At 49.7% G+C, this 26105-nt stretch overlaps 1 protein-coding gene across 1 annotated transcript in view; it reads left to right on the forward strand.

Moving 5' to 3' along the window:
• The window catches only part of RERE (arginine-glutamic acid dipeptide repeats), a 109759-nt gene that overhangs the window by 48373 nt on the left and 35281 nt on the right, over nucleotides 1–26105 (forward strand). Inside the window, exons 9-10 of the mRNA XM_058818554.1 lie at nucleotides 5023–5121; nucleotides 22498–22578. Coding sequence (XP_058674537.1) covers nucleotides 5023–5121; nucleotides 22498–22578 — 180 coding nt within the window. The remainder of the gene's footprint in view (nucleotides 1–5022; nucleotides 5122–22497; nucleotides 22579–26105) is intronic.

A 26105-nucleotide genomic window follows, 5' to 3' on the forward strand; every position in this document is an offset into this window, starting at 1 on the left:
TCGAGGGTGACCCCAGGGAGTGTTTTTGGGAGGCTGCTCAGCTCAGGGCACCAGCTGGGACTGGGACTGGCCCAGCTGCCCCTGAGCTGGCTCTTGGGTCTGGTCTGGGTTTAGCTGCAGTTGAAATTCCTGCATTCTGCTCCTGAGTTCCTTTCCCTGAGTGCCTCAGCCCTCTGCTCTGGGCTGAGCTCTTCCCTGACTTCCTTCTCAGAGACTCAAACTTCTGTTAAGGTCAATAATCATTAAGGAGCTTTTGCAATTGGAATTTCTTTGCCCTTATCTATAATAATAGCCTAATGCAGAAAATTCATTTAACTTCACTGCTTCTCTATCTACTTTAATTACTCCCTTTAATGGCTTGGCAGCCCCAGGATCTGCAGTTGCACTTGTGGAGTTCTTGCTTCTGAAATTAGATTAGTCCCAAAATATTTTGGTTTTGTTCTTCTGGTTCTTTTCTCTTTGTGCTTCTAGTGCATGTCTATTTTAGGAAATGCTTTCCTTGTCCACTGTGGGTTTTTCTAGAAAAGAGTTTCCTTATAAATAATAGTTCTGTTAGGGATATTTTAAGAAACTTTGACTTATTTCTGAGACCCTGTTTTTTTGGCTTTAAACAGTTTAGATAGCTCACCTGTTGTCCTGACAAAATGGTGCCTCTTTTGTCTCTCAGTTCAGCACCAATTTAAAAGAGATCAGATTTATCCGATAAATGATTTGTGAGCCTCTTAACCTGCACTAAGTTGTGTCTTTGTTTAGAAATTACCATATGCAACCCAGAAGATGAATGTAAAAGAAAATGGTGTACTATGATTTCTTATTATGGAAATCCAATAAACTTCAGGGCAGCACTTCACATAAATCAGTCTTGACAAGCTCCTTTGCTGCTGTTTTATTTATGTAATAACAGGTGCTGTGAGCCCCCAGAATGATTTATTGTTAATTGTGCCAGATAGAAATGGAGATCATGGAAGGCACAATGCAACACAGACATCACACACATGTATTTATGTCTCAGCTCCCTGCAAGGGTTGTTCATCAGCATTCCAGGTGAACTCCAGCTCCTGTCCTGTGTTTGTTGCTGCCACGTTTGTCTCTGTAACCCTTAGGAGGGAATTGAGTTTTCATTTGGGGTTTGCTGCCCTCCTGATGGTGCCCCTGTGGGACTGGGAGGGCTGAGGAGCACACAGCAGCTCCTGCAAGCCTTTCCCATAACGGTGGTGAGGAAATGATCCCAGAAGCTCCTCCTGCCCTGGGGGAGCGGTGCCAGTGTGGGAATGCAGAGGGAACAAGGTGAATATTGAGCACAGACCTGGCAGTGCTGGGCAGGGAGAGCTGGGGAGGTTCGGGAGTGGTTCCTTCCCTCCTGTTTGCCTCCAGACTCTGATTTAGCAGCAGATGTGGTTTCAGATCCTTTCTGTGTGCGCAGCAGTGCAAAGGCAGGCGCTCATGAGCTCTCTGATCCTTCTGACCTGTGCCTGCTGCTCGGGGGCTCTGCAGGGCTGCTCCCAGGCCAGGCAGGGATTCGTTCCCTGCCTTGTGCTGGGGTTTGGCAGGGCTGCAGAGGAACAGTCCATTCCCAGAGGTCAGCCTTGCCTGGGCTCTGTGGAACAGCAAAGCTGGGGCAGGCAGGCTGCAGACTCACCGTGGCACCCACAGTCTCTGGGGTCTGCTTCGTGTTTCTGCTGGGGAAATCTCAGCCAGCCACTCCTGTTTGTCCCCAGCAGATGAGAAAATAGCACCATTAAGCTCATGTAGTGCCACATGGAGGAGAGCCCAAACAATGATATGCTAATATTGTGTAAATCTCTCTTTACTAATAGTGTTGTTGTGCCTTCTCATGGCTCTGCTGCATGGGAACGTGTCATTATGAGTGACAAACATGACAGGCTAATCTCACTGCAAGGAAATTCACTCCTAACTAAGATGTCACCCAGACAAATTACTCCCTGTTTTAACTTGCCCTTAGACCAGATTTTCTTGTTCATTAACTACAGACAAGGTTGAAAGCATAAAAAAAAATTATTTAAATACATGTTAGCATTTCTGCTTGTGACTGGTTTTGCTGGTGGGTGATGTTAATGAGCAGCTGCTCTCCTGGTTCACACAGGCAGGGCCAGGCTCCCTGCCCAGGCCTGTCCCAGTGCAGGAGACACTTCTGCCTCTGGAGCTTCCATTCCTCCTCATCCTCACTCTTACAGGCAGGTCAGAAAGGGCCAAGCCCCACTGCTGTCATTGCTGATAACGTTCTGGGGGAATATGCAAAATCCTGCTGGTTTTGGAAGGTGTTTTAAAGTGCCGTGCTGAGTTTTGCAGGTGGTTGGCATTTCTTGCCCTGGCTGTGTGAGTTTTGCAGGTCACTGGCATTTCTTGCCCATGCTCTGTGTGAGTTTTGCAGGTAATGGGCATTTCTTGCCCTGGCCCTGCCCCACAGCTGTTCTGCAGCTGCATTTGGGCTGTCTGGCACGACAAAGTGGCTGCATCACAAACATCAGGATTTTAATCTTCAGCAGCAGCTCTTTAGGTGCCTGAAATTGATTAGAGCTGGGGGAAAGATATGGAAGTTGGATTTTTTGGTTTGATTTTGTCTGACACCCAAATTATACCCTAAAGGGCACTTGGGGCTCCTGTCTTGCTGGGCTTTAGAAATGGTAACAGTTAAAAGGAGCATATTCTGTTTTCACTCTAGGGCAAGATGTCCATAGCTGTACAGAACATCCACAGCTCACTATTTGTCAGCTCTGCTACTGAAAGAAGGGGCCTGAATTGCATTTTGTGTTAAATCAGGTGTTGGGTTGGAGTTTTCACACCCAAAGATGGAGCTGCTCGTGGCACCGATCCCCATCCTGCTCCTCATTTTCCTTTTTTCCTTCTCCCATGGGAGAGGCAGTGTGGAGCTGGGAGCTCTGGGATTCAGGGCTGGATGTGCTGCAGCCCCATCGGGGTGGGCTTGGCTGAACAATCCCCTCTGCTCCGAGGCCCAGCCCAGCCCAGGCTGGGCTCTGGTTCTGGAGCAGCTCAGGAGCACTCCCATGAGATTGCAGCAATTCTTCCTTGGAGAAGGAGGCTCTGGGATCTCAGTGCTCCTAAAGGAGTGCAGTTATTTAATGCTGAGCCCTGCCTGCAGCCTGCCCGAGCTGGGCTCTCCAAGGCACAGCAGAATGGCTGTAATTGCCAGAGGAAGCCTTGCTGGAGCAGGAGCTGCCACATGCAATGGCACTCTGCTCTAAAAAGGTCACGGGAAAGGGACATTTAAATTAAGTTATAAATTACAATTGAAGAACAATATTTTGATGAGCAAGCCCAGAGATGTCAGAGCTGCAAGATGTAATTCATGGGTTCATTACAGACTGGAGGTGCCTCACAGCTGAGCCATGCCAAAGGAGAATTTATTTGCAGCATCACCCAGACAGCAATGGCAGCTCTGCTCAGAGCTGCAGTGGGAGCTGGAACCTTGTGGGATTGTGCAGCCTTGATGTGAAATCCCTTCCCTGGGCCCTGGCTGTCTGTAAAGCAGTGTAAAGGAGCCTTTTGGGCACGTGCACATCCAGAATTGTGCTTTAATCCTGCCCTGTGGTGCAGAATTTGCTGTATTTTCTGTTTCAAGGTACATTTGTGGTGGCTCCCTTTGTTGCAGTTGTTCACAGATCAAATCTCACTGTGGTGCCAAATCTGGATGCAGAGTTAATGCTGAAAATGGAGATTCTCTGGCTGGCTGGACAGTGATGCAGTGTTTATAGAAACACCTGGAGAAGTTCAAGCAGGAGTTAATGAAACCAGAGGCAGTCATCATTAGCTGTTATTTATCCTCTGGATCTTGCCAATAAAGTGCTCAGCAGTGGCTGAAAGTAGAAAGCAGAGAAGGAGCCAGACTGGAACATGTAAATTTAACTCCAGCACTTTGAGAAAATATTTTTCCTTTCTGCTGCATTATTCTACTCCTGGCATTTATAAAACATTTTTTTCCACTCCCACCTGCTAAAATTAACATTTTTCAGGAGCCCCTAAGCTTGTATCATGTTTTCACAGGGGTCTCCTGTGCCCCATGGCTCCTCTGTCAGGTCTGTGCTGGTGGGGTTTGGGGTTGTTATTAATGAATTACTTGCTCAGAAGTTCACCCCATATAATCTGTGGCTGGCCTGTAAACTCCTCTTTTTCTGGAGCAGCTGCCTGTGAGCCCAGGCTGTTCTTTCTGGGCCCGTCTGGTTTGTTTTCCTTGCAGACTGAGCTGCTTGGGCACTGGGCTGCCAGGGAGAAGCACGTGCTGTCCTTGAGGCAGAGCAGAGATGCCCTCCGAGTCACAGAGAGCTCTGGCATTGCTGCTGCCTGGGAGGGAGCAGGGAGGGGAGGGAAACAGAGCCCCATTCTCCTCAGCCCCGTCACATCTCCCGAGTGAAAAATCCTCTGGGCAGTGGCATGCACAGAAAAGAGGCGTTTGCAAGGTGAGCTGGCAAAACAAACAGAGCTTTTTTCTTTGAGATGGATTGGTTCCCAGTGCTGGAGTGCAAACAGGGAGGAAAATTAATGTGTACCCAGCAGAAAAGGCAACATCTTATTTTCATGCCCGTAAGTAGGCATTGCATACCATGGGAGCCTTAGAACTATTTTCTTTTCAGTTGGTTTTTTAATTTTTTTTTATTTTTTTCTCCTGCTGACCACAGGAGATGGAGCCAAGTTGTGTCAAGCGAAGAACAATAAAGTGGAGAACATAACCCGTTTTGTATTAATTTGTATTTTGTCATGGCTGACATCACACTGAGCCCTGTGACGGGGAGGGAGCAGTGAGGCTTTGGTTGAACATTACCTGGGGCAGGTGTAGGAGGGAGGGGATCCCTGCTTGGGTTGGTGCTGCTGCTTCCCCTCTGAAGCCTCAGTTTCCCCTCAGGTTGTTTACACTCACCTCATACATCAACAGGAACAATAATTAGGCACAGAACGTCTCTTGTGGCTCCCTGTAGTGGTTTTCCCCCTCCAATATCAGATCACTGCTAATTCCTTTGGGTGATCTATTTGTCTTCTTTCTTTCAGCTCCATGAGAGCAACTACGATGCTGGGAAAGCCCTGCAGCGCCTGGTGAAGAAACCTGTGCCAAAGCTGATTGAGAAGTGTTGGACTGAGGATGAAGTGGTAGGAAATGATTTATCTCCTCCAGCCTTGATGCTTCACCTTGCTGCTCCTGCTTTTTTATGTTGGTTTTTGGTTTTTTTCCTAAAGAGGTTTTCTTTATAGGAAGGAAGAGGGTGGGTGTGTAAATAAAAATACACATGCATGGTATAAATGAAAAAACCTGATGCAGTGCATGACAGAATTAATTAGTCATGGAAAAGCGGCAGCAGAAAAGTTTGGTTGGTGTTTTTTTGGGGTTTTTTGGGGTTTTTTTTGGTTTGTTTTTTTTTTTTCTTGAGTGGGTTGATTTTTAAGTTGGTTAATTGGTGAAGTGTTTAAAGGAGTAAACAAAAATAAAAACATGATCTTGTTAAGCTACTAATAAAGCTGGCATTGGTGTTAGGAGATAGAACTGGTCAATGGAGGAAACTCTCATGTTCTCTTGGTGGCTTCAATTATTCAGGCAGTGGTTTGAGAGGGGTTTTGAGCTGTAGGTTCTGTGCAAGGCTTTCAGGGAGTTCTGGCCGTGCATGACGTGTGCTCTGCTCTCTGCTCACTCAAACCTTCCTGGAGCCCCTTTTGGGGCTGGTTCCACCCAACAGAGACCCTGTGTGCTGCCTGAGGATGGAGGGAGGATGGCAGGGAGCTGAGAGTGCTGGAGCTGCTGCACTCAGGGCTCTGGCTGATCCACCCACGTTAAGTGAGAGAGAATTGAGCCTCACCAATGGAAAAAAACAAAGTTTATTGAAAAGTAAAGCATTGCTCTGTGAGCACAGAGTAATGATCACTGACTCCATAAATCATTGTCAGCCCCAGCTCATTTTATCATATTTGTTCTTGTTCTGCTCCATCCAAGTTTCCAGCAACATTTGGCAGCCCTCCAGGCTGGGCAGAGCCAAAGATCAAACTGTGCTCTTATTTATAGACAGCAGAGCTCCACCTGCACAGCCTCAGAGCCTCCTGCTCCCTGCAGCTCCAGCCCCAAGCAGCTCTGCTGCATTTGGGAGCATTCTGGAGCATTTTGGGAGCATTTTGGAGCATTTTGGAGCCTTGCAGGGGAGGTTTCCTTATTGCAGCCCTGGGAAACTGAGAGCTCTGACCCACAGGGTGCTGAACTGCAGAGGAATTCTGCAGTGAAATGTTGCTCAGAAAATACTGAGGTGTCAAAGCCACATCTGGCCCAAACAGTGAAACTGTGGTGGCAGCATTAACTCTGTGTGTGCCTTCATCTCAGGGCCAGGGATGTGCTGGGATAATCCTGGAGAGTTCTGGGGGAAATGGAAGCCCAGGTCCAACCCCTGTCCTTATTTGGGCTGGACTTGTAATAAATCTCTCCTGGCAGCCCAGCAAATGTGGTTTATTTTAATTTAACTACTGAGATTTAAGTTTGCACTTGGATGAATAAGCAGATCCCACAGCTGATACAGAGCTTTGGTCAGTTAACCTGAACAATAATAATAATGATAATAATAATGATAATAATACCAGCACATTTAGAACTTTTTTGTGGGCTCCCAGCTGCCCAAAGCCAAAGCCTTTGTTTTCCATGAGAGCAGCTCCAAACTGGGAGGTGGGAGCTGCTTGGCAGTGTCAGACCTAACTGGAACAAAGGATGGGAGTTGTGGTATTTTTCCTGCTGCTGATGTGGTTGCAGATGTTTAGATGGAATTAAACAGAGGATAAAATTTGCCTCTGATTGAGTTACATGGGGGCTGTGTAAAGATGAGGGCTGGGCTTTGTTGTTTCCCTCGTGCTCTGAACCTGGGGCTGTTTTTGAAGGGTTTTTAGTCCCAGTGTGTGAATGCAGAGGCCCAGGGTGAGAGCCAGCCCTGCCCACAGCCTGAGAGTGGCCAGGGCACCTCCTGCTCTGCTCTGCTCTGCAGGGCAGCTCCAGCAGCTGGTTCCTGTTCCCAGGGCTCCTTCCCCAGCTGACAGCATCCATTTCCAGCAGAGCTGTGATGGGCTCCGTGTCCCTGGCAGTGCTCAAGAATTCCCTCCTGTGGGCAGGGTGCAGCAATTGCCACATTCAGTGCCTGGCTGGGGTGTTCTGAGCACACAGAGCCCCAGCAGCAGCTCCTGCAGTGCTGCAGTGCTGCAGGCTGCAGGAGGGGAGCAGAGCTGTCCTGGTTGGTGCCTCCTGCAGGTGTGAATCTCCTCTCGGAGCACTGAGCTCTGCCCTGCTCCTCGTGCTCTCCTCTGGAAATGCCCTTGTCAGTGTTTGCCAGGTGTGTGTGGGGTTGGGGAGCAGGCAGCCAGAATCCCCCCGGGATGGAGTGGGGATGGGAAGGGGCTGCTCTGCTCTGCCATCCTTTGTGCCTGCTGTGCGAGGGGGTTTGCAGCCTGGGGTGGCTCTGGCTGTGCCTCTGCTGCTGCCCTGATGGTGGAGCTGAGGTCCCAAACCTGGGCCATGATCAGGTTAAATGAACATCCCCATTCCATCCCCTGCTCTGGTTCCACTGGGAACTGTCCTTAAAAAATTACCGTGAACAATCCTGGGAGAAAATCCTCTCTGCAGAATGGCTTTTGTACCTCAGTGGTGTCAGTGCAGCTCTGGGCCTGCTCCAGTGCAAGAATGAGCTCCCATGTGGGATCAATAACCTATCAAAGGGTGTGTGGGATCAATAACCTGTCAAAGAGTGTGATTTATTCAGGGTACACTGAGCATCTCTGGTTTGGGGAACCTGATGGGAACCTAATTTTCTGTTCTGGAGTGCTTCATGTGCTGGGGGAAGGACACCCCGCAGCCCCAGTTCCAAATCACACTTCTGTCTCTTCATTCACAATGTGCTTTTTTCTCTCTTTATCAGAAGTTCTGATGAAATCAATAGGGCTTTCAGGAGAGAGAAATCCGAATGAGAAGTGCAGGAACCTGCAGTTTATTAGGTTTTTAATTAAACATGATGAACACATTTTAAATACCACAAAGGCCTGGGGCTGAGCTGCATCTAATGGAAACAGATTAAGTCACCCGTCCACACTTGGGTAGTTATTAATTCTGTTTATTTATGCATGCTTGCTGCAGGCAGGGCTTGCTGCTGCTCTGCTGCAGGTTATTGCACAGGGATGCTGTCCTGCATGGAGCTGTGCTCCTCATTAGCATTATGAGGACCTGGTGGGGTTTAATTGCAGCACCTTTGGGACTCGGGGCTGTGTCTTCCCGAGCTGGAGGAGACCTGGGTGAAGCAGAGCTTGAACTTTCTTTGCTGGGCAGTCCCTTCTGCTCTACACTTTGCTCCATCCACGTTAAGTTCTCTGGAGGAAGCTGCCAGGTGTTCCTTAGGAAGGTTCTGTCACCATGAGCACCCCTGTGCAGAGCTGGCAGTGCCACCCCTGACATCCCTGATTCCTCCCTTTTATCCTGGAATATTCTGCCTTTAAATGTTTTACATGGCTCTTGGTGTCGAGTGGTTGAGGTAAACAGCCTCCATTCAAACAAACTCCTCCGTTTATGTGCAGGGCTGGTTAATCCTGGCTGCTGCTAAATCCTAATTGGCCATGTACGTCCATTTACAAGTTCATAAATTTCCAAATATCCACACCTGGCTTCAGCTTAAACTCGTTTATCAGAAAGCACAAGTGGAGATGCCTCTGCCAGAAAGGACAAGAGACAGCAAACTCCTTCCCTAATGTGTTTGCAAGTGTTTGTAATTCAGTGTGGCAGGTCAAGGAATCACTTATGCAAAACCCACAGCCTTATTTGCTTGGCTTCTCTGCCTGGAATCATCCTCAAAGGTCTCATCCACCCTTTTTGGAGTGTGTGCTGGTGAAAACACTGTTCTCATGTTCTCCTTTGAAAGCAGAGCTGCTTACTGGGGCAAAAACACCATGGATTTTATTTACTGTTCATGTGGCAGCTACAGAAATTCAGAGCCAGATTGAAACAGGGCCTCTGGAATGGAGGAGTGGAAGGAAATCACAAAAGGGTATTGGAAAAGCTGAGCTGACTCCTGGGCTGGGCTTGAAAGGTGAAGACACCAGTGACTGCTCAGGGTCCTTGTTCTAGGCACAGAAAATACACAGTGCAATCCCACTAAATGAACATTTGCTGGGATTTAGTGATGCAGCCGCGTCTGCAAGTGTGATAATCAGGAACAACCGAAACTTAGCTGAGCACTGAGATAACAAACCACCAGACCCAGATTGCTGTGGCCTTGTAGGAGCTGTGTTTTAAGAATAAATCAGATTTTAGTTTAAGAATAAATCAGATTTTAGTTTAGGTCTGGTCTGTGTCCCATTCTAAGAACTCAGAGTGGAAAAGAACCATCAGCCCTCGCAGTCAAAAGTGACCAGTGAAGGATGAAATTATTCTGCTTGGGGGGAAAAGCTGTTATTTAAAGGTTGCATAAAATTATAGTTACTGAGTAGCTGGCAGGTGTACAAAATGCTGAGGTGCAGTACAGCTGGGAAATACAAGGTGTAGTACAGCCCAGAAAGGGGAATTTGGTTTAAACACAGGTTCCTAGATGAAAGATAACAATCTTTTGTTTGTGATTAACTTGCATCAGTCTTTGATCCAAGCCCTTGTTGAGAGGGATCAATACTGCACATACAGCACCGAGTTTATTGTCGAGTCCTTTTGGAAATAAGGCAGTGAATTAAAAATCAATTATACGTGCAGAAAAGTTTGTGTAGGGCAATCAATTCTGTCCTTTTAGTTTGCCAAAAGATTCCATTGTTTAACCAGCTGTGAAAAGGAATGAATTTTAAAGGCCTCCAGCAAATGAGGGAGCCCAAAGGGGCGGGGGGAGAGATTAAAAAAAAAAATTATTTCAGCATTTCATGTTCAGCAAAGGCTCTTGAGGGATAAATCCATAAATCCTGTCAGTGACCTTGGCTGCGGAGTGGGTGATTTCAGTGCTTTCCCTGATGTTGATCTTTGCCCAGCTGCCAGAGGAGCTGCTGTTTCCTCACCAATATCATTTTGGGGTTTGCTGAGCTGTGTGTGCTCCTTGATCTGCCATCTCTCTGCCCTCATGTGGAATATTTTTATCTGTTGAGCATTTACCCTGCTGCTGATCCCAAAATCACCAGCCCGGCCCCTTGGCCTGGCCAGGAGCTGTTTTGGGGTGGGATGGGAGAGAAACTCCAAATTCCAGCTCCAGCATAGCCCAAACCATCCTGGTGTGTTCCAGAGCAGGGTTTGCACTCAGGGTTTGCACTCAGGAGTTTCTGGTGTGTTCCAGAGCAGGGTTTGCACTCAGGAGCTCCTGGTGTATTTCCAGAGCAGGGTTTGCTCTCAGGAGTTCCTGGTGTATTTCCAGAGCAGGGTTTGCACTCAGAGTTTGCTCTCAGGAGCTCCTGGTGTATTTTCCAGAGCAGGGTTTGCACTCAGGGTTTGCACTCAGGAGTTCCTGGTGTATTTCCAGAGCAGGGTTTGCACTCAGAGTTTGCACTCAGGAGCTCCTGGTGTGTTCCAGAGCAGGATTTGCACTCAGGAGCTCCTGGTGTGTTCCAGAGCAGGCTTTGCACTCAGGGTTTGCACTCAGGAGTTTCTGGTGTATTTCCAGAGCAGGGTTTGCACTCAGGAGTTTCTCGTGTATTTTCCAGAGCAGGGTTTGCGCTCAGGAGCTCCTGGTGTATTTTCCAGAGCAGGGTTTGCACTCAGGGTTTGCACTCAGGAGTTTCTGGTGTATTTTCCAGAGCAGGGTTTGCACTCAGGAGCTCCTGGTGTGTTCCAGAGCAGGGTTTGCTCTCAGGAGCTCCTGGTGTGTTCCAGAGCAGGGTTTGCACTCAGAGTTTGCACTCAGGAGTTTCTGGTGTATTTCCAGAGCAGGGTTTGCACTCAGGAGTTTCTGGTGTATTTTCCAGAGCAGGGTTTGCGCTCAGGAGTTTCTGGTGTATTTTCCAGAGCAGGGTTTGCGCTCAGGAGCTCCTGGTGTATTTTCCAGAGCAGGGTTTGCACTCAGGGTTTGCACTCAGGAGTTTCTGGTGTATTTTCCAGAGCAGGGTTTGCGCTCAGGAGTTTCTGGTGTATTTTCCAGAGCAGGGTTTGCACTCAGGGTTTGCACTCAGGAGCTCCTGGTGTGTTCCAGAGCAGGGTTTGCACTCAGGAGCTCCTGGTGTATTTTCCAGAGCAGGGTTTGCACTCCCAGCCCCTGAGCTCCCCGTTGCCAAGGGGAGGGATGTGCTGCCTGCAGGATTAACAAACACCACAGAGCTTGCTTGTCAGAATTTTCCAGCTCGTTTTCAAGGGCATCTCTAAAACGGAGCTCCCTGGCTCTCGCCATCATCCCTGGGTGTGCATTTCCAGGTGGGAGCCGCTGCTGGGGGATGTGGGGGCTGCCTTTGTCCTCCCTCGGGGCACAGGGGTGCTTTGGTAGACAGAGAGGGCTCAGGAGCTGTGGCTGCTCAGCAGCAGGGGCAGTTTGGTGTCCGTGATGGGCTCAGAGCCCTGTCCCGGGCACAGAACAGCCCCAGCTCCTGCCTGGGCCCACCCCAGCCTGCAGCCCCCTGACCTTTTATCCAGATCTGATGTGCTCGGGGCCAGATCCGCAGTCGGGGTTGTATTTACCCTCCGGCTCTGTCCTGTGCTGCTCCAGAGGGAAACTGAGTCATGGCATGCTGAGGAGCAGCCGGGGAGTGCAGGGATCATCTCGGGGGGGATATATCAGCCTGGACTCCTTTTCAACTGCTTATGTTGGAATTACACTTTATTAAACTGACAGAGCCCAGGAATGGATTAGTTGACGTGGCAAATGTCTGTTTTATTTTGGAGGAGTTGTTTGCTGTCTGCATGGCAGTTTGCTGTTCCTAACAAGATTGCTTTACAAACACGGGAGGAACCCCAACCCCTAAAACAAAGCGAGTGCAGACAGATGACAGCGTTGTCTGCAACCTGACAAGATGATATTTGATTTTTGAATTTTTTCCCTGCTAGTTTGGGTCTCTGTCTGAGTCTTGGCTTTGATTCTTGGTTTGAACACAGAGGCTGACAGCCCCAAACCCCCAGAATTCCTGAATGTCACTGCATCCTCTGTGTTCTGCCCACCAGCTTAGCTGGGAATTATTTAGTCTGGCCCAGTGGCCATTGCAGCAGCAAATGACAAAATGCTCTTCAAATGGGTGTAGTGACATAATTCCTATTGAAGAAATGTTGATTACTGTCACAATGTGGATGTTCTGTGTGCTTTAGTGCTCAGGGCTTATCTTTCTTGCACAACATAAGCAGTATGAATGCCAAAATACGCCTCATTTGCAAGTGCTGTTTGCATGATAAATTTTATTTTTCTAATCTCCCCTATCAACAGAACCAATTTTTTTTTAATCTTTCCGATGACATAAAAATGCATTTTAATGAAGCAAATTACCAAGCTTTGTCTCCTCGGTGCACGAGCGGGGCGGCCACGTTCAATTAGGCTGAGAAATGATCATTTGTTCATTGCAGGCTGTAGCAGAGCCCCTGCTCAGCCACATCCATCACCAGTTGCTCAGCTCGTGTTCCTTAAATCACTTGCCATCCTGTCGGGGCTGGGAATCCTCCACGGGAGCCATTATTTAATTGGAGTTTGTAAAGGTGTCACTTGTTTGATAATAGGCTGCTTCTGTAGTGGATGAATGGGGACTAAATATTCATCATTTGGTGCATCCATCCCAGATCCCTAATGAGTTACAGGGGTGGCAGTGCCAGCAGAGCTGGTGGTGCCATGGAAGGGGTTTGGGAGCAGTGAGGATGCTGATGGTGCCATGGGATGGATGGGCAGCACTGAGGATGCTGATGGTGCCATGGGATGGATGGGCAGCACTGAGGATGCTGATGGTGTCATGGAAGGGACTGGGCAGCACTGAGGATGCTGATGGTGCCATGGAAGGGATTTGGGAGCAGTGAGGATGCTGATGGTGCCACGGAATGGATGGGCAGTAGTGAGGATGCTGATGGTGCCATGGAAGGGGTTGGGCAGCACTGAGGATGCTGATGGTGCCATGGAAGGGGTTTGAGAGCAGTGAGGATGCTGATGGTGCCACGGAATGGATGGGCAGCACTGAGGATGCTGATGGTGCCACGGAATGGATGGGCAGCAGTGAGGATGCTGATGGTGCCATGGAAGGGATTTGGGAGCAGTGAGGATGCTGATGGTGCCATGGAATGGATGGGCAGCAGTGAGGATGCTGATGGTGCCATGGAAGGGATTTGGGAGCAGTGAGGATGCTGATGGTGCCATGGAATGGATGGGCAGCAGTGAGGATGCTGATGGTGCCATGGAATGGATGGGCAGCAGTGAGGATGCTGATGGTGCCATGGAATGGATGGGCAGCACTGAGGATGCAGGGGAAGCCTCTCACCCTGCAGTGGGAAAGGCAGAGGGAGGTGGGCACTGGGGGGCTCCCGGGGAATGGCACTGCCCGAGGCTCAGGGAGGGATTGTGGGGTGTCCTGGGCAGGGATCAGAGTGGGATCAGTGCTGCTGTGGGATTCCAGCTCGGGGTGTCCCAGGAGCCTGTGAGTTCTGCTGGGGCTGCAGAGCCTTCCTTTGTGAGCCCAGCGAGAGGGGTTCCCTGTGGGCTGCAAGGAAACGCAGATTTGGGGTGCAAATGCCCCTGGGAGGAGTTTGGGGTCCATTCCTGGCCATGGAGGAGCCTCACCCTGAGCTGTGGCTGGCCCAGAGCAGCTCCTGGAGCACCAGCTCCTGTCTGCTCGTGGGGAGCTGCCCTGTGCTGTCCCTGTACCCTGTGCTGTCCCCGTGCTGTCCCTGTACCCTGTGCTGTCCCTGTACCCTGTGCTGTCCCCGTACCCTGTGCTGTCCCTGTGCTGTCCCTGTACCCTGTGCTGTCCCCGTGCTGTCCTTGTACCCTGTGCTGTCCCTGTACCCTGTGCTGTCCCCGTACCCTGTGCTGTCCCTGTGCTGTCCCTGTGCTGTCCCCCTGTGCTGTCCCTGTGCTGTCCCTGTGCTGTCCCTGTGCTGTCCCTGTGCCCTGTGCTGTCCCTGTGCTGTCCCCATGCCCTGTGCTGTCCCCCTGTGCTGTCCCCATGCCCTGTGCTGTCCCTGTGCTGTCCCTGTGCTGTCCCTGTGCTGTCCCTGTGCCCTGTGCTGTCCCTGTGCTGTCCCCATGCCCTGTGCTGTCCCCATGCCCTGTGCTGTCCCCGTGCCCTGTGCTGTCCCTGTGCTGTCCCTGTGCTGTCCCTGTGCCCTGTGCTGTCCCTGTGCTGTCCCTGTGCTGTCCCCATGCCCTGTGCTGTCCCTGTGCTGTCCCTGTGCTGTCCCTGTGCTGTCCCCATGCCCTGTGCTGTCCCTGTGCTGTCCCCATGCCCTGTGCTGTCCCTGTGCTGTCCCCATGCTGTCCCACAGGTGTTTTCTGTGCCCAGGAGGCTGCAGTTCAAATCTGCTGCTCTGCCCAGCGTTGTTTCTGCACTTTGTGCCTCGTGGCTGTGCCTGTTTTGTGGTGAGGGTTTGTGGTTGTGTTTCAGCTCTCACAGCACCTCCCCTGCTCCCCCCAGCCTGTTCCACCCTGGCTTTGCCCAGCCTTTTGTTGCTGTGTCCCCGCTGTCCCTCTGGCTGCATCCCTCAGATTTATTTGGCTTTTAGGCCGTGGGCAGATTGATCAGCCAGGCCTTATGCATTTAGAGGAGCTGATAAATGGCCCAGCAGCACATTCCCCTCCACTGCTCTGGAATAACTTCAGCCCTCAAATCAAACATCCCATTTGCCACAAATTGGGGAAGGCAGAGAGGGCACCTCTGCTTTATTAGGGTGCATATTTCATTTATCTCTTATGGGAGGTACTGTCCAGTTCTACGTGTCTGGGGAGGCAATTGCACAGCCTCAGTACCCTCCCCCTGCCCCTCACAACATCCTCCTTCAAGGTTTCCTTTGCAGCCTTCACCTTTGTTACAGCTGCGTTTCTGTCCTTCATTTTCAATTCTTTAATCATTTCCTCTCTTGTTTGTGGTCCCTTTTTCCCTGCTGGCCCCATTCTCCCCCTCACTGAGGATGTGTCCCTCAGCTGGAATTTGACTTTGCCATCCCCAGTGTTTCTTTCATGGAGCTTTGCACGCTCAGGTGTCTCTGCACTGCACTGCAGCCAGGCTTGCTCTGAGAGGAATTTAGGGAGTTTCCAGTGTGCGGAAACCTGGTGTCATTTTGGCAAGGGTCAAACCCTGGAATTTGTATCCGAGTGCCTGAATTCCACCCTGGGCATGGCTGCAGTCTCAGCTCCTCTGTTAATGATTTACCTGGGAAGGCACTTCAGAAATACCCCTGCCTCTGAGAGGGACAATCCCATTTTCTCTCATTATTCTTGGATTTGTTTGTTGCTCCAAAGTCTGGGGGCTCTTGAAGTGCTTTTATTTGTTTCCTTCTGCCATTTGCATAAAAATCCCTGTTTGACTGCAGAAACTGTCTCCAGAATAATTGACAATAATGGTTGGAGTCCCAAGGGAAGAACATTTCTGTAGTAGGGAACTTCACTGGAAATGCTGTGTGAGCCTCGAAGGATGACACAGGATATTTCAGGTAGTCCTTGAAAGGGAACATGTCCAGCTCTTTCTGTTCACTTGCTCTTTGGTTTTGAGGTACAAGAAGGCTTTTTGTATACCAGCATTTTAACAGCAGCTTAAAATAACAGCCAGAAATGAATCTCATTGTTGAAAAGGCAATCTGGAGTATAATCAAAAGCTTTCTGTTGTCTCTTTCAGCAGCACATTGTTTTGCTTTTCTGGGTCACAAATGTGCCAGACCTTTGTCCTGTTTAACTCTTAAAAGGCACCTTTAAAGAATGATTTATGTAAAAAACACACTCAAATCACTTCAGCTCTGTTAGCAGCACTGAGCTGTTGATTGCAGGAGACAGAGGATGTTGCATAAACTAAAAGCTCTTTTTGGGCAGGCCCAGGACTTGTTGCTGCCTTTGGAGGGTCCTCCTGCCCTCACCTCTCTGTGCCTTGGTTTGGGAAGGGGCAGAGAAGAGGAAACTGCAAACTGAGCAGCCTTAAACGAGAGGGGCTTCATCTCTGCCTCCTCTTCATCCCCGCTGAAGTGTGGGACCATTAGTGAGCTCAGCAGGGCTGGAATGCCTGCAGTAATGCAGGAGCTGTTCTGCCACAGTGGAGGCTGTTTAACAACAGCCCTTCCAGGGCTGCAGGAAAGCAAAGTCAGGTTTCATTTCTCCTGCTGCAGCTGCTGCTGCTTTAATGCCCAGGGCAGGGTTTGGTCCCAGCATCAGCTGCTGCTGCAGCTCTGCCTGGGCTGGGCTGGGCTCAGGTTTCGATTTTATCTCCTGTAGGGGATCACATGGCTGCTGCCATGCTGTGGGATCGCTGTGGGATCTGTCTGGGTGCTCTGAGGGATCTCTGTGGGATCTCTGCCTCCCACAGCCCACAGCAGTCAGCAATGGAGCAGGGGCAGGTGTTCCTCACAGGAGCCTTTGGAGCTGGGTTTTACAGCCGTGCCTGAGCAGGGCTGGGGAGCCACAGGGACAGTCTGCTGGTGCAGCCCCTTGGCTGTTTGTTGGCAGCTCCCGTCCATGTGTCTGTCTGTGCATCCATCCATCCATCCATCCGTCCATCCGTCCATCCCTCCCTGTGTCCATCCCTCCCTGCATCCATCCCTGTGTCCTTCCATCCATCCATGGATCGATCCCTGCATCCATCCATCCATCCATCCATCCATGGATCCATCCATCCCTGCATCCCTCCCTGTGTCCATCCATCCCTGCATCCATCCCTGCATCCCTCCTGCTCAGGTTGCCTGGCAACCTGGCCTGGTGCCTCCCAGCACCAGGGATGATTTATTGGGGATGATTTATGGTGGGGCTTTTAACAGGAGGGGCCTGGGGCTGAGGGCTTGGGAGCATTTGATCCCAGAGCTGATAATCAGGGTGCAATTAGGGCAAACAGAAAGGCTTCTCGTTTAGAAAGAATTGATTTTTTAAAATTCATTTATTTTATTTTGTTTTTCTGCTGTTTTGTTTTCTCTTTCCCATCGGGCCTCCCCCAGACACAGGTACAGCACAGAGTGGGAATCAAAGCTTTGCCTGGTGCTTGGGGTGAACCTGTAATCTTTCTCTTTGTAAAAATAGCTCTGGTTAAAATCCTGATGGGAAAATACAGCTGGGGTCAGCACAAAAGGTTAGCAACACCCTGACAGCTCCAGGCCCGGGGTGAAGGAAGAGCTGAATTCTCCTGCAGCTCTGGAGATGTCTGAGAGCTCTTGTGTCACCTTCAATATCGCGTTGCCTTTCATGCAGACTCCTGCACTGATCCCTGGCATTAACAGAGCAGGGGAAGGGGAGTTTGTGAACTGGCATTTAGGGGTGGTTCATGCTGTGGTCCCAAGGAGAACCCCTGAAACATCCCCTTGAATAAGGTAACTGGGAGGAACTGCCTGGAGCCCTGTCCCAGCCTGGCTGTGAGGAGGGCTGGGCAATCCGTGCAGAGCATGTTGACGAGAGCATTTCTGTGTGCCTGAGAGGCAAAGAGGAGAAAAAGGATGATGAATCCACTCTGACCTCCTGAATGGCAATATAAATACTTTATTGAAAATCCTAAATAAATGTGTTTGTAACCAGTAATCCTGCTCTGCATGCAATCTCATTTAGCCAACTGGGTATGCAAATGCGCTATTAATGTGTTTGCATCCAGTATAAATACACAAATCTAATCTGTTTATATGTGTCATTTACACACAGCTGTGCTCACGCTCACTTAATACCAATATTTCCAGCCAGGCAGAGGTACCATGGGAGCTCCATTGTTCCCAACAAAAGCAGCTCCATGCAAGGGGGTCATTATCGTGCAGGATTCCCTGAGGGAGCTGTTACTGCCTGGCTGTGGCTGCTGTGGGAACCCGCAGGGCTCTGGGTTCAGTCCCCCTCACTGGGGCCAGGCTCTCCTTTTCCAGGATGGTTTCTCAGCAGGACAAAGCGATGCAGTCGGGAGGGAGAGAGCAAATTGCTGGGCACCTGGAAGGCTTTCAGCTGATGTATTCCTTGTCAGTTTGTTTAGAGAGGACACTTGATCTCCTGGGCAGATGGCCTGGGGAGCGTGGGGTTGGTGTCACGTGCGGGTGACCAGGGCTGCACTCTGCACAGGGCTGTGCATTTCCAGTGGGAGCATCCCTGCCTTGTCCTGCAGGCTGGCATCTAATGAATGCCACCAAAACATTCTGGTTTTCTGCGTCTGTGCGTGAGAGAACCGGATTTTAAACATGATTTTAAACATGATTTTATTTTCAAGTATCTCTAAATGTGCTGCACGCTGAACAGAAGTTTTGCCGCTTGTGAGGATCAAGAAGTAAAGATCCTTTCATGTATTTACTGTTTATCTGCTTTTGATGGAAACATCATAAATTTTCCTGCCATATTTATTATGAAACTTTAAAATGCATATTAAATATGGAGGGTGGTGACAACTTCCATTGGCATCTGCCTGGACAGCCTGGCCTTTCCAGACATGCACTAAACTTACTGCTTTCATAACAGCAAAATCTCCCATTTTATTTGCTTAGAATTAAGGAAAAGGTTGAGAGGAGAACTTACTGTTTTTGGACATAGTCTAAAGAGGTGATTTGATTTTGTTTTTTATTAGAAAGATTGAGAAATAAAATCCTCATTTCCTGGATTGAGAAAGATCAGGAGAGGCCCTGTGTGTAAATGTTTTGCATTACACAATGCTCTTCACTCATTAACCAGGTGGAAATCATAGGGAGGGAATGAAGCAGCACATGGAATTTCTTAGAGAAAACAATGAGCTCTGAGCTGGATTGCAGCACCACGTCAGAAGGGACACGTTGATGAATCTGCAGGTTCATCAGAGCTGTGCTGCCTTTCTGAAGGTATCAGGTGGAAATCCTCAGCTGGGAGTTGACTGAGCATGTTGGTGGTTGTTTTTGCAGTGGATGTCACTGGTGCACCCTTTCAGCAGCAGCTTTCTTTGGGGTTTTTGGGGTGGAGGAGCACACAGGGTTTGCAGCAGGCAGCTCCTCCTGCCAGGCTGTGATCTGGGCACGATGGAAACCCTGACGCAGGAGCTCAGGCTGGCACTGCCAGCCCCGTGCCAAAGATGCCAGATGAGCTCTGCCAGGCACAGAGCGGCTCTGTGGGTCCTGTCAGGAGGGGTGAAACAGGGACCTGCAAGGCTCTGTGGGTCCTGTTTGTTCCTCAGGGTGAAACAGGGACCTGCAAGCAGCAGCAGGCAGACATTAACACGCTTGTTCCTTGTTCTGCCCTGGTTATTTATAGCTCCTGTGACACGCAGGATGCTGCAGCATCTGATGCATTTCATCAAATTATCAAATGGCAGGAGGAGGCCTCGTGCTGGGGCTGGTCAATAGCCATGGAAACCACCCCATAAAACTGAGCTGTGTCTGTCAGCACTGGCTGCCCCACAGGCCCTGGGATTTCCTGAAGCTGCTTCATTACCCACAGCACTTCGTTAATTGTGGCACAGTTTGTCTTCAGTGAGCGGCACAAACAATAATGCTGACAGAATCCTGTCATAAGCAATCTTTTAAAGTTAAACAGAAGTGCTGAAATTGAAATGTTTGTCCTAAAAATCCAAATTATGTACTTGTGAAAATGAAACCATTGTGCTTCAGAGCCATTTCCACTTCTTACCCAAACTTATCCATGGGCCTGAGCTCAGCCTGTGTTTGAGGCTATTTTAGCGTGGCAGCTGTCGCTCTCGGATGCCTCCTGTGAGCAGTGCAGCATCTCCTGCAGCACTGGTGCACGTCATCTGTGCAGGGCACAGCAAATTCAGTCAGTGTCAGGCACTCTGCTCTGTGGGAGCAACAGGTCACCTCTGAGCTGGTGTGCAGCTATTTTGTTCTGTTTTGTTTAAAGCCATTTTGAGGTCTGTGTTGGGCTTGACTTGGAGAAAAGTCCTATTCTTGCTGCAGGGAGAATGGGCCATGATGCCTGAATTAATGGAAGTCTAGAATAGGAAGAAAAATCTGAAAATGGTTTTTTAAAAAGTATTTATAAGCTCTAGATTTTCTGAGTTTCTGAAATTATTTTTTGTGTGCTTTGTTGTTATTTGTATATTAAGAAGCGTCTCTCCCTTGCCTTTCCAAGGGGCACAAAGCTCCTTTAGAGCTGGGTATCTCTCAGTGGCCCAGGGATAGTTCTGTACTCAATAAAGGTGATTAACAGCAGAATTGGCCAAAAGGATTGACTCCATTCCTACGTGGAAATTTGGAGCAGCATTTCAGGGTCCCTGAATTGTGTTATTCTGATGGGCTCCATGCTAGGCTTGCATTTCCAGCAGGGACTTCTGGCATCCCATGGGGTCAAAGGAAAACAGTTTGTCACAGGTTTTATTAATAGAGCTGAATCACAACACAACCCAAATATGACATGGTTTGGTTAAAAGGAATCTTAAAAAATAACTCAATGGTTGCCTAAGAATTCAAGTGCACCATTAGTAAGTCTCAGGCAAAATAAGGAATAGGAATTGGGTGTTCTCATTGTAAGCAGTGCCTGCCTTTCCATGTTTCCCCATTTAGCTGTTGAATTCCTGCAGACAGGAATTGCACTGCTCCCTGGGATGCTGGGAGTGGTGTTGGGCTGAGTTTGTCACTGCTGCTGCCACCCTCTCTTGCCCAGAGCACCAGCCAGAGGCTTGTGGTGCCAGGGGAGTGACCCAGCCACCCAGCCCAGCATTAATGAGAATTCCTTGGGAAGCTTCACCTGGTAAAAACGGGAGTGTGAGTGCACTGGGGACCAGCTGTGGCACTCGGCATCCTGCTCTGCAGGTACCTGGGCGACTTGTGCCTGTGTCTGGGGGCAGGCAGTAAAACCTCCCGTGTTTGGGAGCTCGGGCACCCCTGAACGCTTCACTGCGGGGTGCGGTGTGGGCTGTCGGGAAGGAGCAGGTGGGGATGAGTAAATCTCACACTGTAATCTCCAAGCCTTTACAAGCGCTGCTTAATTCCCGTCTCCGTGGCCCCGGGCACGTTCCTGGCGAACTCTGCAGTCGTGCTGGTTCTGAGGGTCAGGGTTAGGTGAGGATAGATCCCCGTGCGAGCAAACCTGCGGGATCCTGGAGGCTGCAGAGAGGCTCTTTCCTGGGCTGGGAGCTGAGAGCTCCGTTTGAGCAGAGAATTCACCTTTTTGGGAGTCCTCATGCCTTCATGGAAGCCTCTGATCCCTGCCCACCTCCTTCCAGCAGATGTTTGCAAAAAGATGTGATCCAAAATACATTAACCCAACTTGAGGCATGTTTCTCTCTAGGGGATTTTAAAATCTCCTCTCCCTCCCTTCCCTGGAATAGCAGGGCCCATGTACTCAGCATCCATTATCTTTTTTGCAGACAGAATGTGTTATTTACTTGTTGTTTATAGCCATACACAGTGTTTATATCAAAGGAAAAGGCCTTTTATTTTTTTGCTAGTTTCTTTTTAGGGAATTATGAATTCGCATTTCCCTCCTTTCCCTGGAATAGTAGGGCCCACATACTCACCATCCCCTGTCGGTTTTGCAGGCAGAAATTTGCTGTTTGCTTGTTGTTTATACCCACGTACGGTGTTGATAGGAAAGGAAAAAGCCTTTTTATTTCGGTGTTTACAGGGGAAGGAAGAAATCCTTCTCTAGAACAGAGAGAGGCACTTTGTCCAGCCTTACATCGCTGCTGGCTCCTGTGGGGATGTGCTGGGGCCGGGAGAGGCCGCGGGCAGGGCTGGAGCCCCCCGGCCGCGGCTGGACCGGGGAAGGGGCCGGGAGAGGACGAGGACGAGCGGGAGGGAGAAGGAAGGAGAGAGGACGAGCAGGAAGGAGAGAGGACGAGCAGGGAGCGGTGCCGCGGCCGCTCGGCGCTGCAGCTGCCGGGGCCGGGGCCGGGCGGCTGCCGCGGCTGCCGGGGGCGGTGTCGGGGCCGAGCCCGGCGGGCGGAGGAGGCGGCGGCGGTGCCGGGCCCGGGGCTGAGGGGGGCCGGCGATCCAGGCCGCCTTTTGCGGCGCGCCCCGCGGAGCCGCCCGCCCAGCCCCGCCGCCATCACACGCTGGGCGCCGCCGCCTCCGCCCGGCCCTGCGCGGCTGCTCCGGGGCTCGGCTCCGCTCCGCGCCCGGCCCCGCCGCCGGCCCCGGCCCGAGCGAGCCCCGCCGAGGAACGCGGGGGCTGCGAGCCTTTAACCCCTGCGGCACCTGCCCCGAGCCCCGCGCCGCGCTCTGCCCGCGCTGCCCGGCCCCGGCTCCGGCGGAGCTCCGAGCGGCTCCGAGCGGCCCCGGCTCCGGCGGAGCTCCGGGCGCCGAACTTGGCGGCGGAAGGAGGGAATGCGGCTGGGGATTTCGGTGTCTTTCCCGAGCCCTTTCCCCCGTTCGCAGCCCTGTAGGTGCGTTCGCTTCCCCGGGCTCCCGGTGCCGATTCACCGCCGCCGTTTGGGGGATTTTTTTAATATTTTTTTTTAAACATTTTTTTATTTTTGCTGCTGCTGCTGCTAACACGCTGGTTTTGTTATCTTTTATCACAGAAACGGTTTATTAAGGGGTTGAGGCAGTACGGCAAGAACTTCTTCAGAATCCGAAAGGAGTTGCTTCCCAATAAGGAGACCGTAAGTACATTTGGACTTTATGTAATTGGCTTTTTCTCTCGCTGCTTCGCTGTTTGATCTTGCGAAACTCTTTCCTTTTTAGCCCGAATTCTCCTCAGATAAACGGAAGAGAAATCCTCAGCCAGCCAAGGCAGCTGCTGGTTTTTAGTGCAGTTTTTAGGTCTTGGGCTGTGAAAGATGTTACATAAAATAATCGTCATGGCTGGACGGAGCCACTGAGCCTGGCTGAAGTGTATTTATGGAGAGCGAATCTAATTTTAAATTCTGACATTACGACGGGATAATACATTTTGTGTCACCCGGTGGGGCTCGAGTGGCATCGGGTAAATAAAGAAAAGCTAAACCAAAGCAGCCTCTGATGGGATCGGGGTCTGCTGTGACCCGCACCGTGCAGGCTCTGCTTAACCCTTCCCCACCTGGATCCGTGTGCCGGTGTTCTTTGGGGTTGTGTAACCCTGTCCCTGCACCCCAAACCCTGCCCAGGAGATTGGGGGCCTTGGCAAGCCCCGCTCCCTTTGCCATTTGCCCCAAAGAGCCTCGGGCTCTGTCCTGCAGGTGCCCTCCAGCCTTTGGGCAGTGCTTTCGTTTTTGTGCCGGGTTCAGCAGGGAGGCAGCTCCGTGCAAATGGAGCTGGGCTGTTTTCTAGCAGCGTGTCAGGGATTTGGAGCGTCACGGAGCGCTCAGACTTGTGTAGGTGTGCAGGCTGGATATGCGCTGGGGGAGAGCGTGGCTGTAATGATATTTAAAAAGCTCTCAGTTTCTGTGGGATGGCTCCATTCTCCTCCCCGAGGTTCCTGCGAGACGGTGCTGTGATAACACAAATCTCTGGGTGGTAAATAGTAACACTGTGTGAGTTAAAAAGGAAGGGGAGGATGAGACAATTGCGAGTTCGCTCATCCTGCTGAGAAGGGAAACTCAGATTACTGCTCTGGTCCTGGTGGACTCGAGGATCCTGTTGGATTTTGAGGTGTGGAGGCCTGGAAAGGTGACAGCTGGGAGGGAGTGCTGGGATAGTGTGGATCTTATCAGCATCCTACAAACCTACACATACCATGCCTTTCCTCTTGCCTCCAGAATATCTCCCAGAATGGGTCTAGAACAAATCAGTGTTTGCTTTTAGAAATGAATTCTGCTGATGGTAAAGTTGCTGAGGGGCAAAAGTGCTCTTCTGAGTTTGAATTACAGCAGCTCTGAAGTATATTGTGTCTTTATAAATTGAAATTTATATTTTAAATATGAAATGTGTTTGTTTGGGTTTTTTTGTGATGGAGAAAAACATTTTGTGGGTGTGGGGGGAGGGAAAACAAAAAGCCCTGAAAAATGGAGAGTTTGGGGCAGGTGCCTGCCCCTGTTTGTGCTGCTTAACTTCCTACATGGGAGCTTGGACATTGGCCTTGGGGCTTCTGTAAAAGTTTTGCAAGTGGTGTTAAAGCTCACAGAAGCTCTCGTTTTTCGGGTGTTATATTTTTGTTTCATTAGGTGTAATTTTTTACTACAGAGAAGACTAAATATTAAGTCTGAGCTGTGGGAAGTGTCATGTTGATGGGTTTGGGCTCAGGGGTTTTTTTAGCCCCTGTGGTAACTGATCTACAAATAACCTTTGACCCACCACGGGCTGTTTATAATCTGCTTCCTATTTTTGCCCACAGGCCTCACTTCTGCTTTCTTTAATTCCCAATCTTTTCCAGCCCAAATTTACAGCCCTTCTGCTGTAGGAAGAGATTGCAGCATAAAGGCTGCAGTAAATATTTGACTGTACAGTTTTGCTTCTGTTCCTTAAAGTGGAATAATGAGTAATGTAAATGACAAGGCTGTGGGATTAATCTGTCTGCATTTTTTCATCACCAGAATAATTTCAGATACTTTGCCTGCCGTTTTTCTGTTGCAGTGTGAAGTAACCCTGTAGCAATTCCAGAAACACCAGAAAAAGGCTTTATTCTCTGTTCAGCTTCCATATTAACATCAATAAAACTCTAAAAAGTTGTTTAATGGATACTAATGGATAACTAATAAAACTGTAAAAAGTTGTTATATGGATACTAAAGCAACTTCCAGGTGCTTAAAGATGTGTCAGGGACATTCTTGCAGTGACTTGCCCCAATGGCTCTTGGACTTCTGATTTATTCAGAGTTTTCTTTCCTGGTCACTGAAGGTTTGGGGAGGGGACCCAGGGGTTTTGTCTCAGCAATCCCCACTAAAAGTTAAATCTCCTTATTACCATGGTTTCTGTAAATTAGTCCTTTCCTGGACCCTTCACTGGGTTGCAATTCTCCCCAATGTCACCCTGAACCTGGAAACAGTGGGAGAAAAGGAATGCAACAGAAACAGGGAATTCTTGTAGAGACCAGGCCTGTTTCATGTTATTCCATGTTAAACCAAGCTGAGGCTGCTGTGCAGGAAATGAGGATGTGAAGATGACACTGGATTTCTTGTGGGCTCTGGGAAGGTGTAATGTGGCCCTGGTGAGATGAGAATCAGGCCATGCTGTACTGAGCTCTCACAGTGTGCTGAGGAATGTCCTATTTCAGTTGTGCCTTGGCTTTCCCTCTCCACAATCAGTGTGAAATCCCTTCTGAGAAAACCCTGTGTTTGTCAATGTGTGTTTTAACTAGTTTAACATCGTTTTTCAACAATTTTCAATTATTTCTTGTAAATGATAATCCTCAAGGAAGAAGCTTTATGAAGGAGAATGTTTATTCCGTATCAAAGGCGTGTTTGTTTGGGTCTGCACTCCGCTGGTTTATTTCACATTTCCAGTTTATTTCCATGTTTATGTCCAGGAGGGTTCCCAGTGGACGTGGGGGTGAATAACTGCAATGGATCAAGGGAGGTGCTGCTTTAATGTGGATCAGTGCTAACCTGGAGGAGAAGTGCCTCCGTGTACCTGAGCCAGGGGATTTTTAATGAAACTCCTGGAACTGCTTGGGTTTCCACTGACCTGTCTGAAATGCCCCTTCTCCTCTATTTCCATGCAGCTTTTTTCCTTTTATCTTCCCCTGGGTGGTTTCCCTTGGCTGCAGGGCTGAGCTGCCCTGCTCCCCTTGGGTTCCTGCCTAGCAGCACTTGTGATTGCTCTTCATGGGAACAAGTGAATTTTGGAGGCTTTTCAGTGGCATGAACAGTTTTCAATAATTACTTGCATTTAAATTCCCATGTTGTGAGAATGAAAGGTGCACAGCTGGCAGCAGTTTCCTTAACTGTCTGCTTTGGCTTTAAATGTGGTTTTATTCCCCTCCCATCCACCCATTTTGGGGTAATTTGCTAAAACTTGGTGATAATACAGGATTTTCCGAGTATTTAACATTCTGCTCTGAATTCTTTACATGATTACACTGAGCTACTTGAATTGGAGAGTTTCAGAAGCACCAGCATTGTGATAGGCCTGAGATAAAGGCACTTAAATGCCTCCAAGGTTGGGGATTGCCTTCCTGTGTTCCTGGGAACAGCTTAGCTCTGTGCTGGCTTGGTGCAGGAGGTGAACGCAAACAGGGGATGGAGCAGGAGCAGGAGGTGCCAGGTCCTGGTGT

The sequence above is a fragment of the Ammospiza caudacuta genome, chromosome 22 (genome assembly GCF_027887145.1).
Source record: "Ammospiza caudacuta isolate bAmmCau1 chromosome 22, bAmmCau1.pri, whole genome shotgun sequence".
Classification (NCBI taxonomy): domain Eukaryota; kingdom Metazoa; phylum Chordata; class Aves; order Passeriformes; family Passerellidae; genus Ammospiza; species Ammospiza caudacuta.